The sequence below is a fragment of the Momordica charantia genome, assembly GCF_013281855.1.
Source record: "Momordica charantia cultivar OHB3-1 chromosome 4 unlocalized genomic scaffold, Mcharantia_2.0 BLBB01000004.1, whole genome shotgun sequence".
Taxonomy (NCBI): Eukaryota; Viridiplantae; Streptophyta; class Magnoliopsida; order Cucurbitales; family Cucurbitaceae; genus Momordica; species Momordica charantia.
The window spans coordinates 7,469,907-7,487,521 of record NW_028275162.1 but is presented as its reverse complement, the minus strand read 5'-3'; the positions used below and the strand labels follow the sequence as shown (position 1 = coordinate 7,487,521).

The 17,615-nt window shown below is 29.9% G+C and overlaps 2 protein-coding genes across 2 annotated transcripts; one reads left to right on the top strand and one right to left on the bottom strand.

The window, feature by feature from the left end:
- Positions 1-392: 392 nt before the first annotated feature.
- Positions 393-4,359, bottom strand: BAG7 (BCL-2-associated athanogene 7). Its single transcript, XM_022286299.2, has 3 exons — positions 3,470-4,359; positions 2,390-2,680; positions 393-912 (listed from the first exon to the last, which is right to left on the bottom strand). The coding sequence occupies exons 1-3, from the start codon at positions 4,172-4,174 to the stop codon at positions 682-684; spliced, it is 1,227 nt and encodes a 408-aa protein (XP_022141991.1). The 5' UTR covers positions 4,175-4,359; the 3' UTR covers positions 393-681.
- A 10,555-nt stretch (positions 4,360-14,914) lies between these two features.
- Positions 14,915-16,934, top strand: LOC111012224 (glucan endo-1,3-beta-glucosidase-like). Its single transcript, XM_022286294.2, has 3 exons — positions 14,915-15,105; positions 15,268-15,659; positions 16,243-16,934. Exons 1-3 carry the CDS (start codon positions 15,033-15,035, stop codon positions 16,807-16,809), a joined length of 1,032 nt encoding a protein of 343 aa, XP_022141986.1. The 5' UTR covers positions 14,915-15,032; the 3' UTR covers positions 16,810-16,934.
- The last annotated feature ends 681 nt before the right edge of the window (positions 16,935-17,615 follow it).

Genomic DNA, 17,615 nt, shown 5'->3' with positions numbered 1-17,615 from the left:
TCAAACTTCAAAGACCAAAAATATATTTTGTCCTTCAAACATGTCACATTAAGGATGCGATTGGGAGTGACCTTTGCCATTGTTTGGATGACGATTTTGGAAAATCAATTATACTAAATTTATTTTTTCAAAATCACTTAAACTACTATCACTTCCAAACACACCCTAACATTTAAACAATAAAGTTCATGGACTTATTTGATTTTGAACCAAAATAAAAAGTTCAAAGGACGAATTGAAACTCTATTAAGTTCAGAGGATAAATCAACACAAATTTCGATGATCAACCTAAACTTATAAAGTTAGGTTCAGATTTTCTTAATTCAATTACAACTCGAAAGGGTAACATGAGAGTCCAGGTAGAATGAGAGAAAAACTACAACAGAAGAAAATAGTCCAAAGGGTTCATACAACATAGATATCATATAATCAATCCACAAGGGAGATTAGGTAAAGTATAGGTTTTGACACATTACAAGCATACAGGCAAAAGCACAACCACAAGCACATGAAAGACAACCATCTACTAAACTGAAGAACGTCAGTACTCAGAATCAAAAGCTCCGTTCTAGACCAAAACATACCGAATGCATAATATATCTCACCAACTAAGCCACTTCATCGTCTGCAAGAACCTTACTCGAACTCGAAAGAGGCAATATTATGAGAAATCACATCTCCTTATGCAGCAGATTCAAAAGCGTTGACCCTGTTCTCTGCTTGATCAATCAATTCGACTACCTGTGCTACACCAGCTGCAATTTCATTATTGATGCTTCCACTGGGCATATCGAACGTCCTCCTCCGGAAGGAAACCGATTTCTTGATAGGTTGTGGATCGACAACATCAAGCATTGCTTCTAGCTCGTCTATCATTGACCTCTTTGCAGTTCGCACCATCAAATCAGCTCCCTACAAAAATGCAATGCATCAGTCCCTTGTATAACATTTTTCTGAAATCTGTATAAATCACATTGATATAAGCTATCATATCTGACAGAAAAGGTTTGAGTTTATAGTTGAAACATCATCATGACCGATTCCCAGAATGATGCAGCTATAAATTGTAATGTAATCATCAAAATAATCTCCTTTTTGTTTAATTGTGTTGCTCTAGTAATATTTGTACTGAAATGAAGAAATTTTGGTAATATTTGATCCCATGAATATCACTGATTCCTATAAATATCATGTTTAGAAAATATTTTCATTTATATGAATAAGGAACACTACTTCTTGTGTTTCAGAATGATTGAGGAAAAAATAAAAAAGAATTGGCAAACGACTCAAACAAATTTGGTTTGATATTACAGAGTCTAATCATTGTTAAGTCCCCTCTTCTTCCAAGTCGAAGATCGAAACAAACCAAACCACACTAGACTGTTGTATACTTTTTTTTTTTTTAATAAGAAACGGGAGATACGTTTGAAAGGCCACAGCGAACCATAAAACAACTTAAAAGACAAACGGACAAGCTGTCCCCTTTCCAAAAGAAGGAATTAGAGAAAAGCCCTCCTACTGGGTAGTCTTAAACACAGCACCATTTCTTTAACTTTATCAAAACTCTAATTTCGTTTCTTTCTACCTATCAATCATCCCTCAAAGATTAAACTTTTATGTAATTTAAATACAAAATAAATTATACTAATAGTAAAGTTCTGAATCAATTAGGAAATGCACGAGTAAATCTACTTAGAACATATCAACTGAAAGTGTAAGAAGAAATCTATAGCATGGAAGTATGCAAATTTAAAAATCCACAAGATGTAACTGTTACCATTTCAAAAGCAGGAAATAACTGTGGTAAAGCGAGAGATTAAGATCAAGTCAAAGCTCTCAAAAATAAAATTAGTTTAGGATTAATGAAATCTGTAGTAAAGCAGCAAGAGCGAGACTAAAGGTCCCAAGAGCATTACACTTTGAATCGAGAATGTTATCCAAAACCATAAAACCAAAGGAAAGCAAACGAGAGTAAACAGTGCTTATAAAAAAATTGAGAGTGCACCCACGAGAAATGCAAGATTAATCTATAATGTTGGATTATACCCATTAATGCTTACAATTGTGACAGTTTTAATCTGATTGAAGTAACAGGATAATATAGAGTTGGAATGAAGCCACCGTCTTACACATGTTGAAAGTGGCATTTTGAAATAAGAGTTGGCAACAATACAAAATTTAATGAAAATCATAAGAAAAAGTGGAATAAGATTGGATGTTGTTTCATGGCTGATGGATGATAAGATATGTTTAATTATGTATGATTTTGTATAACAAAAATCAAAATTTTAAAATTGATTAAAATTATTATAGTTATAATATAATTGACCAATAAACGTATATTTCATGTGTTGACTTACTAGTAGAAAAGAGCGAGAGTGATTCTAACCTCAATAGCATCGACAGTAAGGAGCAGGACAATTATTTTTTCAGTGAACCTCTGACGCTCCTCTGCATCCCGAGCCAGTCGCTGACTGTAAGCGAAGTTATGGAAGGATGCCCTGATCTCCTTCAACTTTGTCTTGGCAACTGTCAGATCTCTAAGAGCACGAAGAACCTTTGACCTGTGAATTAAGTATTCTCTGAAGCTCAACTGAATGATAACAGCTGCATCTTGAGGAGATATCTCCTTCTTCTTACCCTTCTTATTTTCAATAACTCTAGTTCTCTTGGCAAAGGCCTTACACCACAAAAACAAAATTTGTAAGTTCCCTATACATTTCCTTTAACTGCAAGACATTGAAATTCTGCAATTGAAAAACTACACAAGACATCCCTAAATAATGTGTCTGATTTTCATTTTCGCTCCTTCCTGGCATTCTTCATTATATTCTGCTTTGCCCACATGCTTTATAAAAAGGGAAACAAGAAATTCAACCTCCCTGTTCTAAATACCTTGCTTCACTATGCAAAGACCTCACTCCTTGCTGATACTCATAAAACACACAACCCAGCTTCCTTCCCCTCCCGACGATAACTAACTTCCAGGCATTCTACACTGTGTGCATTTTTAATACTTGACTGAAAACAGAGCTGAAACTGTAGACTACGAAAATTAAATGTGGAGCTAAGTTCAAAGATTAATCAAATATTAATATTTAGGAAGTTTCATATCAAAGTGATATTTCTTAAATGTTTACCTAATCAATCATAAGTGGGGTCTAATGGGGGGCTTCTAAATTCCATCCCCACCACATTTCCAAGCCACAAAAACTCCCCATCTTTTCTTCTCTATTACATTCTTAAAGTAATCACCCAAAACAGCGATTGTCTTTTCTGCTAAGTTCAACCTTGAAGTGCAAAAGGGCTGATGTGACAAATTAATAAATTCATACGGCAGTAGATCTAAATTTGTATGCTGTTCATATAATTTTTACCAACTTCCGGGAGAGAAAAAAATGGTAAAAATAGAACAAAATAAGATCCAATGAATACAACTAGATTTTTAATGCAGGGTTGGATATAATACCTGTCTTAAAACGACAGCTCCTTGATTTTCATTGTCTTCAATCTCAACCACACGCGTCTCATTCTCCACCTTCTTGCCATTCTTTTTCTTCTCCTCCTTCTTCTCTGTTTTCTCACTTCCATAACCAGACGATACCTCCACTGTGTACTTCCGCACCACCGGATCCCTCTCATCCTTTCCTTTGATCTCCGCAGTCCACTTGTAGTTCTGCACAACCGCACCATGCTTGCCCTCCTTGTTCTTCTTCCCGTCTTTAATCTCAGCTATCAGCTTATACTTACGATCAGCGCCGTGCTTCTCCGCTCCTTTGATTTCCTTCGTCCAAGTGTACTTCCGATCGCCATAGCCGCTAACCCTCGCAGTAGTCAGCCGATCAAACCGCGCCTCAAGCTCACTAACCCGATCGCTCAGTCTCCGCAGCACAGCCTCGTCTCTCGACCTCTCAACTCTCCGAATCCGGCTGTAGGACGAAAACGACGGCGCCTCGTCGATCTGTAGCAGATCGGTGAAGGAGTCGAACGCGGCAGGGCGGTGGCTGAGCAAGTCGAAGGCGAAATCGAAGTCAGGCACTTCATCGGCGAAAGATTGGAAGGGAAATGAGAGAGGTTTTGGGACGAAAATGGAGGTTTCGGCCTCAGCAAGTAGAAGCGAAGGGTAGCGGGAGTAGTAGGGCTCGATGAGCTCGAATCTGCTGAATCTGCTCATGGCTTTGAATGCGTCAGAGAAATCGGAGGAAACTGAGGAACTTGAATGGAGGAGAAAGTGAAAAGTTGAAGAAAATGGCGGAAAGGTATAAGACGAGGAGTGGATTTTGGTGGGCTTCAACTGAGAGCTGAAGGAAGAAGACGACGGTTTGAAAGGATCGAGGGATGGAAATTGGTAAATATGAGTTGAACGCAAGTGCTTTTTGGTAAATCTGTGTGGATTTTGAAAATGTTCTTTGTAAAGAAGTATAGACATTAAAATTCATTTTTTTTACTAATTTTGTTAGTTGTTTTAAATTTTTAAATATTTAAGTTGAATAGTTGATTACGTTGCTGATGCTGATTTTTGGGTGCACTGTGTCATGCGCGTCTTCATCTTTTAAATTCTGATTGGTTGACTGCACATAGAAATTTAGTACTTTTTCTATCCACATGAATACTTAAGTTATAATTTAAGTTGGGATTAAAAAAAGGTACGAAGCAAAAAGAGAAGAAGATAGTAATATCAAGGACGAGGTGTGTTTGAGAGCTTGTGTCGAATCCTCACAAGAAATTGTGTAGAGAAATATGACTTACCTTTGTTAGGGCTCTTTTCCTTGTATATGGAGAGAGAGAGGTTTCTCATGTGTGAGGCAGACAGGGGAGTGGTATGTCGCATCCTTAGTGGCCTCTTGAGACGTATCCCGGTTTAGGTACAGGGTGTCAGCACACTGCCCACTAGTTGTCCTCTGTATGGGATGTTCATGTACGCTCAGCCCTGTTACAGGTGCACTCAGGAGTTGGCCCGGTGCGCTTAGTTATTTACGGTTCTTTTCTTTGCCAGACCCATGTGTCTGGGCAAGCCTTCGACATGTGACACCTTGATTTTATTGGATAATAAGGATATTAAATATATGTCAATATTTTCATATGTCCATGGATTCGACATGGAGTGTATCGACATTTCTATAGTATCACAAAAATAGAAACGCGAAATACTTATATGTTAATTTAAAGCTTTGTTATAAATTGTTTTATATTTTTTTCTAGAAATATCCATCAATGTTTCCACAAAATTGAAAAATCTATATTGACATAGATATTATCTTTTCCATCAAGAATGAAGTTAAGGGTTCATTTAATGCGTGTTTATTTTTCAAATTCAAAACATAAATATTTATCTTTAATATTTTTACTAGTGATTTATATACTTAATACTCATATCTTTAGGTTAGATTACTGTTTTAGCGGATTAAATTACTCTAATAAGTCTTTCAATAAGCTAAATGTCAATGTTTTTCTTACCAAACATGGTTTTTCTTTGACTGGAGGCAGAAAATATATGAATTAAGAGTCGAAGTTTTAAATGTCAATATTAATGAAAATGTAGAAGTCTTCATTTCATAGAAATATCGATAGAATTATCAATAAAATATTGACGTTGATAGATATTTTTAGAAAAGTTATAAAAATAAAAAATTCGTAAAACATTTTTAATTAACGAATAAGTATTTCAATCTTTCTAAAATGAGTTGAAAATGATTGATAATATCTATATATTAGTGATATTTTATTTATATTTTTCATATTTTAAGATTATTTTAGAGGACTATCGAAAATATCAATTTACTCTTCATGTTAATACCGAACTTATGGACACACATAAATGATGATGGAAATGTTCACATATTGACGAGTATTTAATACCCGAATAAGAACACATTATTTACATTTATTAATATTAGAGACATTTAATACTCGAGTAAGAACATACTAATCACCAACCCTAAATACTAAATTGATAATTTAACAACTAACTTGAGCACCACAATTGATTAAAGCATTTATTTCCGAAATGTGATGACTTGAAACATTAAATATCTAATATTTTTTAGTTCATTAAATTAAATGTTTGGCTTAAATCCTATTTTTGATAATTTAACTACTAACTTGAGCATACCACGATTGATTTAAGCATTTATTTCCACCAAAAGGTAATGACTTGAAACATTAATATCTAATATTTTTTAGTTCATTAAATTAAATATTTGGCTTAAATCCTATTTTGTGTTCATATTCTTTTCAATTTTATCTATTTTGATCTCTATACTTCTAAAACATTTATTTTTGGTATACCTATATTTATAGTTTTTGTCAATTCTAGTTGCTATATTTTTAAGGCCATTTCTTGTTCTTGTATGTTTAAAAAGTAATCATTTTGATTATATTTATAAAATCTTAACACAAGTTGCAGAAACCTTTAAAAAAACCTATAAAAATATTTTGATAAATTTTTACACGTGATGCTGCATTGAAATTGTGATAAAAATAAAATAAAAAATTAATAATAGAGGACTAAAATAACTACGATGGTGGGAGGGGAGCATATTCATTAGCAATTTAGCATCATCATCGTGTCCAAATGGCTTTATAAATAGTTTTTGAGAGAATAAAAGTTAGAAGCAAATTACAATAACAAAAACGAGGTAAAAAACTAAAACAGACAAATATTTTTATGTACATTGTTCGACCATAAAATCTCAAGGGACACGTCACCCAGTTTCGATCCAGATAGTACGAGGTTGGACAATAGCCGAACTAAACACCTAACCGAGCTGGACAATAAGATAAACAGTTTATACTCCTCTTTTTACGCCATGACAACCAAACCGCTCCCCCACTCAACGTGCAGTTTTCCTATTTTCACGGATAACTAATTGTATAGTTCAAAAAAAGGAGCCAAGCTCCTCAACGGTCATTTTTGAGCCATGACCGTATGCAAAAACTTACGATTACACTTTCAAATTAATTTATTAGGCACAAAGACTAATTAGATCGTCGAAGTGCTTACTTGTTTTTTAGGTTCAATTCCAAGAGTATTATCAGGAGTCTATTGTGACTACCGATCCTTTTTTGGTAAGAACATACATCATTGATAATGACAACCAATGTATGATTCTTACAACTTTGGTCAACTATTTTCGAGTTGACCTATACGTTTCGCATGTATATATATAATTAAGGATGTTAATGGCGTGCCTTAACAAAATGAGTAGAGATCATGTTGAAATATATTTTATGTAGACCTGGTCATATGAAGATAGAATTTAAAGATTGTGCCATATAGTCATTCACAGGAATCCCTTATCAATTTGATTTGTTATATTCAATGTATTAAAAATTGTTTAAATTGCTTTCCTAAAAAAAATAATAAAAAAAAGAAATTTAATTGCTAAGCATGATTTTAGTTTAGCGATAATTGATACATTCCTCTGACCAATATGTCATGAGTTCGTTTTAGATTTTATTGTGGGCCATAAACTTTTAAATTTGGTTCTATTCTGACTTTAAATTTTTTTGTAATATTATTTTAGTTAAAATAATCATTTTATTCAGGTGGTTTGATAATCATTTGGTTTTTGGTTTTTAGTTTTTAAAAAACAATGGTGTTTGATAACCAATTCAATTTTCTATTTTTTATTTTTAAAAAACTATTTTGAAATTCTATGTAAATTAAAAAAAAAAAAAGTAGTTTTTGAAAAATAGATAATCTCATTTTTTATTCAAATAGTCAATTTTTTCACACATTTATCTCTACCAAATTTTTTTCTCATTCTAAAATTTTTTTCTTCATAAATATCTCATTAAAAATTTATTTTTCCTTTTTTAAAATTTTAACATTTTCAATCTTTATCATTATTTTTATCTCCCTCCAAAATTTTCATCCCTATATATTTTATTTTTTTGTCTTTTTTTCTAACATATCACTCCCCATTCTCTCCCCTGTCTATCTTTCTTCTAAAAATTATACCTTCGTATTCTCATTCAATTTTCTTTCACTATAACTTTTATTTCTCTTTGAATTTATTTATTTTCTCTAACAAGTATATTTCGAATCTTGTTTTTATTTTTAAATTTTTGCATGCTATAATTTTTTTTTCTAATTTTTCTTTAATGTATCTTTTCCTCTCAACTTTACTCTTCCTCTCTAAATTTTTTCTTGTCTTTAACTTTTATTTCACTAATTATTTTCTTCTAAATATTTTTCTTTATCTTTTCTTTTGAAAATGATATATTCTTTTCTGGTTCAATTTTCTTTCACTATAACTTTTAATGTTCTTTGTATTTATTTATTTTCTCTAAAAGGTATATTTCAAATCTTGTTTTTATTTTTAAATTTTTTCTTACTATAATTTTCCTTTTTCTTTCTAATTTTTTTCTTTAATGTATCTTTTCCTTTCAACTTTACTTTTCCTCTCTAAACTTTTTCATGTCTTTAACTTTTTCTTTCACTAATTATTTTTTTTCTAAATCTTTTTATTTATCTCTCTAAAATTTCTCTTTCATATGTTTATTTTCATCTCTCTAAACTTGTATTTTTCATGTAGGAATGACAAAAATTCCCACAAGGTCAGGTCCCCGCTCTAAAAGTAGAAAATGCATGTCCCGATCAAATCCTCGATTCAAATTTTTAAATAATTAATATATATTTTATTGACATATTTACTAAATTGTGAATAAAATATTAAATATTTTTTAAAACTAATTATTTATAGCAGTAAATAATAATTCTAAAAATAATTAATATATATTTATTACACTTTTTTATTTTTTAAATTCTAAAATAATTATAATTAATTATAAAACTGGTAATTTTTCCCTCGAATATCCTCATCCCCAAATAAAGATTCTTTAACCTGGATCTTGATTCCCGTAGTGAAAAACAAGGTGGAGACGGGGACTAAAATTTTTTAGAAGCACGAGAATGGAAGATGACAACCTCACTTGCATCTCACATCATTGTCATCTCTACTTTACATATATTTTTTTTTCTCTAATATATATTTTTAATTTTCTAACTTTTTAAAAACAGAAAACTAAAAATGATTGCCAAACAGAAAAAAAGTTATAAAAAATATATGGTTTTTGTTTTATAAAAATCAAAAACTAAAAACCAAAAACAAAAAACAGAAAATATATATATATATATGTATATATAAATGGTTGGTCCCTAAACTGTCAAAAGTCTATTTTAGTTATTGGATTTTTAAAAATTGAAAACTTTAGGCCCCTTTGATAACCATTTTAGTTTTTGGTTTTTGGTTTTTGGTTTTTCTTGCCGTTTTTATTTTTAGTTTTCTGTTCTAGAGATGACAATAGTGTGGGTGCAAGTGAAGATGCTCTCCCCCATTCTCGGGATAGTGAAAATTTTTAGTCTCCGTCTCCACCTCGTTCTTGGGTCCAAGAGATGTTCTCGAGAAAAAACTATCGGTCTTATAATTGTTTTTAATTACTTTTAGAATTTAAGTATACACAAATGTAATAAATATATAATAACTATTTAAAAAATGGAATCGGGGACGAGGACGAGGTCAGGACATGCATTTTCTATTTTTGGGACCCGACCCTGCGACAATTTTTGTCTTCCCCTCATGTAGAGACATGAAAATAGAGATATAAATAAGCTTTTGGAAGATCAATTTTAAAGAAATAAATAAAAATATTTAGAAAAAAAATAGAGAAAGAAAAGTTAGAGACAAAAAGAGAAAATTTTTGGAGAAACAAATAAAGATATAAAGAAAGAGAAAAATTATACTGGAAACAAATTTAGAGATAAAACAAGATTCAAAATATAATTTTCATAGAAAATAAATAAATACAAAAATAAATAAAAGTTAAGAAAAGTTAAGAAAATTAAATGGGAAAATAAAATATAATTTTTAGAGGAAAAATAGATTACGAAGAGAAAGAAAAGTTATAAAATATGAAATTTTAGAGAGGAAAAAGTTAGGAAAAATATTAAATTTTTAGAAAGAGAAATGAAACCGGTCTATTAAAAAAACAAAAATACATAAAAATTTGGAGAGGGACAAATAACAATAAATTTTTAAAATATGAAAATTTTAGAGTGAGAAAAATAAAGTTTGTAGAGAGAAATTTAGAAATAAAAAAAATTAGAGTGAAAAATAATTTTTTTTGAGATGAGAAAGAAAAAAAAAAGTTGAGTATTGGAAGAAAAATGAGATTTTAAAAAACAAAAACCTGTTTTTGAAAACTAATTTTTTTTTAAAATTTATATAAAATTTCAAAGTGATTTTTGAAAAACAAAAAATAAAAAATTGAATCTGTTATCAAACTACCCTATTTTTGAAAAACTAAGAACCAAAAACTAAAAACGAAATGGTTATCAAACGAGCCCTTAGTTGTTATTTTTTATAGAAATTTTAGAAACAACTAACAAAAGTTTCGTCTTTTCTTGTATTCATTTCGAATTTGTTCATGTACATAAAAAAAACGGGTATCAAACGAACCCTTAATTAGTAAGCTTTGTACCCAGGGAAGGTTTGAATTCCCTCCCTTGATGCCCACAATTATAGTGCTATATTCTAAAATTAAAAGTAAGAGTATTTATTTGTTAAAAACAAAATAATGTTATGGGTAAAAATAATTATTTTTTCAAGGTTCATGTTTAGGTACTAAAAATAATAATTTAAAAGTTCAGGGACCAAAATATAGTATTGAAAAATTGCAGTGACTAAAATAAACATCGAACCAATATTATGATAAACACTTGAGTTGCTCTAGTTCAAATCCTCACGCCCCGTTACATTATACTAAAAAAAAGGGAAAAACAATAAACACCGCAGCTCTTTCAATGGTGTGGTACACTTTATTCGTTTGATGATTCTATATATTGAAAGGTGCAAAAGATTAATGTCATTCATGTGATATATATTGTGTACCATCAAGTCCAGGTAGTAAATTTAAATTAATAATAAATAATCAAACTCAAAATAATACCATATTATTAATATGTTACATGAGTTTATGTTAATTTTTGTCATATTTATTTAAAGTTCTAGTGTGGTTGTTTATTGAAATATAAGTTTGTTAGAGCGTGATTAGAGTATTAAGTTTTCGTTGATATGGTAGATACTTTTATTAAGATTTTTGGACAGTGAGTTCAAATCTCCGTCCTATATAGTGTACTAAAAAAAACATTGATATAGATAAGAGGTGAATCGATATTTTTATTATACGATAAAACAATCCATAAATATAAAAAATGTATGTTTAATAAAAAAAAAAATATATATATATATATATATATATTTTAACAATATTTTTTGTTGGCTTATTTAAAATTTGTGAAATATTTATTTGTTGATTGAAGTTTATTTTCATGATTTTTTCTTTTTGAATTTCGAGAAATACTGATAAGCATTGAAATTTTATTAGTATTCACATTAACAATTCCATAAAATTTAAACCTCAATATTTCACATCCATAATTAAATCTTACCATATAACAAGGATTTTTATTTTTATTTTTTAATTTCAAGGTGTCTTTTCAATCGTCCAAAAAACTGCTTTTTTGTTAGAAATTTTACTTCTAAATAAAGTAGACTATTTATTTCAATAATTTTGTTATGAAGTTATTTTATTTAATAAGCCACATTTTATAATATTCAATTGAAGTTGACCACTTTTATTTATTTATTTATTATTACTATTATTATTTCTTTTTTTTTTTTTTAGAAAATTTAAGTTGACCCTTAAAAGGATATCTACAGAAATCATTTCTGAGCTGGAGCCTTTCTTTGTTAGGTGTAATCCAAGCTGGACATTAATTCATGGGGAAAATTTATGGTATTACGAAAAGTATGGAGAAATTTTATAGTACTTCCTAGTATGGAGGTTTTTCTTACCTTCCCCGTTTAGAGTGTTACGTGTAAAGTAGTTATGTTATTATATAAATAAAAAAATGAATATTTTTCAGGTAGAATCTACCTATTCAGAAGCAAAATTACTCGGTTTAATTTTAAGAATAATGTAGTTTTAAAAACAAATTATAAAAATAATGCAGATTTAAAGATAATAACAAAATAAATATAATTTAAATAAAAAATTATAGAATTAAGTTAGACATCCAAACTATTGGCAAAAATAGGTTAGATGTTCCTCAAAGGAAAAAATCTCATACAAATGCGATTTAAGTGCTAATACGTCATATATGAGATTGATATGGGGGATAAGTTAGAGAAGAAATCGCGTACATTCATAAAAGTAGCATACAACGTACACAATTTCCATGAATTTTTACATTTTAAGTTGATTTACCTCAACAACGAGATCCATAGTTGGTGTCAGCACCGCTCTTAGGTCACTTGGAGTCTTAATTTTCTAACGTAGACTCGTCGAGCATTTAAAGATTGAATCTTAAGAACGACATCTTGGACAACTATAGACTAATTAACTCCCTAGACTGATCTCAATTTTAAAACTCATAATTATTGTAGAAGATTGTAAACCTATAATATATTAAAAGCTAAAATGTTGAAAAAATATTTGGACCATTTTGTCCCATGTTAAATTTTTTATTTACAAACATACGACTTATAATGAATTACCAAGTGAGAGGTAAATCTATTTAGGAAAGTTGTGTATAGACATGCATCTTTGTTTTTTTTTCCCTACTATTATTTTCTTTTCTTCGTATGTAATTAATGTTTTTATTATTCAAGATATACTTTGGGTTTGCAAATAAATTCATTTTATAAAAAACTAGCATCTTTGTTAAATTATAGTATTTTATTTGGTAAATTTAAATTTATTATGTTATTATTCCTGATACACTACTTTTAACCATCTATTTTTTTAGGAATGTAATTAATTTTGTTTTATCATTCCTTTAATTATATAAATTAAAGAAAATTATTGCTAAAACGAAAAAATTTATGGTACTACGTGAGTACCTACTCCCTTGGTACTTCTTTTGTTCACGCCATAATTTTTTATTTATATAAAAGTCTTTTTTTAGTATAAAATATAGGGATAGGGGATCGAAGTTACAACCCCTAGTTCCAGATATATGTCAATTATCACTAAACTATGCTCATTTTGACTATATAAAAATCTGTAACGATGGTAGATCTCATATTATTTTCAAATAATATATACTGATGTGACACACAAAGTGTATTGTTCTCTAATGGTAAGAAAGTTTTTCATATAATCTAAATGGTACAAGGTGTAAAGTAATTTTATCGTTATATAGTTAAAAAGTATATATAATTTTTATGTGGGACCTACACGTTTGGAAGCAAAATTACTCTACCGTATCTTACTTTTTCTCTCATGATTTAATGGTACATTTTCTCTTGTGTTAAATATTATTATATGTGATTATTTATTTTCTATTTTCTGATTTATTTTTTTCTTTATTGTTATTTACACCTTTATTAACTTCTGTCATTCTCCATTTTCATTTCTTGAATTTTTCTCCAAACATACTAAATTTGTTTTTTTTTTCTATTGCTATTACTTTTGTTTACAACTTTAACTTTCTTTGTTCAGTATGTTATAGTTGACTTTCTTTTAACGTACAACGTGCGTATGAATTAAATGTTTAGTACAACATACGTATGAATTAAAATTACAATTTTTTTTATTGGAATATATACTTCAACCAGCTATACTAATATATTTTCACTTTCTTTTTTTATTGTCACTATTATTTCACTTTTTACTCTTTCTTCGAACCAATACAATTTATATTTGAATAATTTTAATCTTTTTGTCTATTTTCATTTGCAAATTTCTAAGATAAGAAAGACCGTTTATATATTTTATTTTGATATTTTCATCCTGTTTGTAATTTTATTTTCAAATAGCTAATTATTGTTTGTATCATTTAATTAATATTATAATTAGATTTTATTTGTTAATATGTTCTTTTTTTTATTTGTATCTTTATTTTCAAATTAAAACAAAACTTTAAAAAGTAGATATTTAACCAAACTTAAAAAATTAAATTCAACCTATTTTATTTGTTACCCATTTTGATATCTATTTTTTAATAGACGTACAAATATCGAATAATAAAACATGAATAATATATTTACATATATTAAAAAATGTGTCATGAACGTATTTGAAAAATTCTAGAATAAATGTTCTGAACTAGTCATTGATTTGAGACAAAAATTTTAACTAAACCTAAAGTTTAACAATATTTTTACTCAAAGACAAAAAAATGTATTTATAATAAAATAATTAAAATTCACAAAATGATGAATTTAAAAAACGTAAGGAATTAAACCTAACATACTTAGAGATTCACTTTTTCACTTGGAGATAAATACATCCAAATATTTTTAAGTATTGAGAAAAAATGAAACAAAAATATAAAATGATTAGAATGGATCAATATAGAAAAAAAAAGTAATAAAGAACAAGAAAAATTAAATATAGATAGAAAAGTCATACGTAATTTTAATGGTGAAGTGCAAATAGTTAAAGTAAGAAAAGAAGAAATTGAGTTTGAAGGGAGAAAAATTCAACCAATGAAAATGGACAATAAGAGAAGTAAGTGAAGGTATAAATAACAATCAAGAAATAAATTAAAAAAGTAAAATAACAAATCACATATAATAATGTCAAAAAGAATCTAGCTCAACAGTAATTAATATATATCTCCAACGAAGAGGTTGTAAGTTCGATCCCGATTCCACATGTTGTACTAAAATATGATGATAATATGGAAAGTTTGGTACCACAGGAGGACCAGAAATTTTTCCTTATGGTCAACACATGACGACATGCATGCATGAACATTTAGAAACATTAATTTACTACAAACACAAAACGCAACCATATTTCAAATATGGAGTTCAAAATGAAGAATATGGAAGGTGGCTCCACGTATAAATATATAATATCCTTTATTAATTCTCCATCTTTTCCATTATCCCATAATTGGAATTGCAAACTCAGTTCTTTCTGCTGCTCATCTGCACTTCAAATTACACATAAAATTACTTTCAAGTAAAAAAAAAAAATAATCAATTCTACCTTTTCTGATAACGAGAGCAGCAGCCATGGACTTGTTGAGGGCTACATCACTTGTTTTAATGGCAGCCGCTGTTCTTTGCCATCAACTTCCTCTCATCAGTAAGCTTCTTCTCCAGCTCTTTTTACCTTACAGAAACTGCCCTTGATAGCAAGAAATTTTGCAGAAATTTAAGGTGGAAATTTGAAGATCTCATACTATCAAAACTATAAATTTAATCTTTTATAAATATCTTAATATGTTATTTTGTTTGTGTTTGGCAGGTGGTTTGGGTGGCATTGGGGTCAACTATGGGCTGAATGGTGACAATCTACCACAACCAAATGATGTTATAAGTCTGTATGGGCGGTGTGGTATCGATATCGTGCGGATATTTGAGCCTAATCACGGCGTTTTGGATGCGATGCGTGGGAAACCAAATGCCCTGTGGCTGGGAACAAGAAATGAAGACATACCCAGCTTCGCCATCAACCAAACAGCAGCCAACGCTTGGGTTAACGCTAACGTGGTTCCTTATTATGCAGATGTCAATATCGCATACATCACCGTCGGTAACGAAGTCATCCCTGCCGACCCAGCCGCACCTTTTGTTGCTAATGCCATTAGAAATATAATGCAGGCGCTTGCCATTACCGGAGTCAAGAAGGCCATAAAGGTAATGTGTAAGCTAAGTTTTTTTTTCTTTTTTTGTTTAAATTTGGTGTCACCGACATTTGGGTTTAGTTTCACTCAAATTTCTATAATTTCAAAATTTTAATTTTGTTAAGATGGTTAGATAGTTATTATTATTATATTGAACATGTAACATGTTTATTATTTATTTAGCAATGAATTAATGTTTTCTATCGAAGTGAGCATAACTCAACGGTAATTGATATATATCTTCAATCGAGAGGTTGTGAGTTCGATCCTCCACCCACATGTTGTGCTAAAAAAAAATTAATGTTTTCTATTTATATATTAGTTAACACAATATTAATTGAGTGATAAATAAAAAAATAAGGAAAATAAATAGATAGGTATCGTAAAAGTGACCATTTATGGATAAATCTGTGAGATTTAACCTAAACATAAATATATTAGATTAAAACTTTAAAATTTTATAGATGAAAATAAAAATTTTGAAAAGATTAAATTGAAATTAAGCCAAAGCCACGTAAACCAAGTTTGCAATTTAATCCTAAAAATTAAAAATTATCCAAATTTCTTATTATATATATATATATATACTTGCACAGGTAACGACGGTGGTCCCTATGAGCGCCATGGGAGTCTCGTACCCACCCTCAGCTGGAACATTCACAGCTGTCGCCTTGGGGCCTCTAAGCAACATCGCAAAGGTGGTCGGTTCTAGCGGCGCACCACTACTATTGAATGTGTATCCATATTTTGCATACGCATCAAACCCACAACAGATTTCTTTAAATTATGCACTCTTCACTTCGACGACGCCTATTGTGGATGGAAATTTGCACTATTACAATCTGTTTGATGCTATGGTGGATTCTTTCTATGCGGCGTTAGAGAAGATTGGCGCTACCAATGTAACACTGGAGATTTCGGAGACTGGATGGCCGACTAAAGGGAATGAGCCGTTCACAAGTGTTGAGAATGCAGTGACATATAACAAAAATTTTGTGAACCATGTGAGCAGTGGTGCAGGAACTCCGAGGAGGCCGAATGTGAAGTATAGTGGAATTTTATTTGAAATGTTCAATGAAGATCTTAAGGCGGCTGGAATTGAGCAGAATTTTGGGTTCTTTTATCCTAATATGCACCCGGTTTATCCATTTTGGAATTGCTAATTAATTAAGAACGGGAAAAGAGCTAAATATATAAATTCAGAAATGTTTGTGACAATCAAAATGTTGCAATCATAAGCTTCGATGGCATCATATTCTCGAATTTTCAATTCAATAAATTTGCAAATTTTTTTTGAAGACATCGTCATGAGGATTTGAACTGAATCTCCAACTTCAAAAGAAAAAGTTACATTTTTTTTTGAAAAGATACATGAACCATTTCATTAGAAGTATGTGAGAAACATACACAAAAGGGAAGGCTATATGAAAGCACTCAAATTGAGAGAAATGAAAGAGATATCTGTTGGTTTTTTAAGGTGTAAAAGAAAGTGAAACTTAAAAGAAATTATTTACATATACGTTGTGAATATTATTCTTATTTATTATTATAGTGGTTTTGTTTCTTTATTTTATTAAATTTTAAGTTATCTTATTATTTTGTTAAAGTTACAAATATATGTGTTAAAGTTACATTTGTAACATATGTAAAAATGTTACATATATGTTTAATTTTGAGTGAGAGGTTACTTGTTTGTACAACTATATATAGTTGTGGATTTCTTCATTTTGAGATATCCAAACATACCTCAATTGAGTATTCTACTCCTCTCACAAGAATTCTATCTTCTTTTTGAGTTCTTATTCTTGTTTATGTTGAGAGCAAGTATTTAAGAGTTCTACCAAATCCGAGTAGTTCGAGGTTGCAGTTTTACCGGAGTTAGTCGTTGTATCCTGCTGAGATGATCGCTGTAGTCTGATAGCAACTTGTGCAGAGCGAATAATTGTCTTCAGGCCAGCGCTATTGAAGC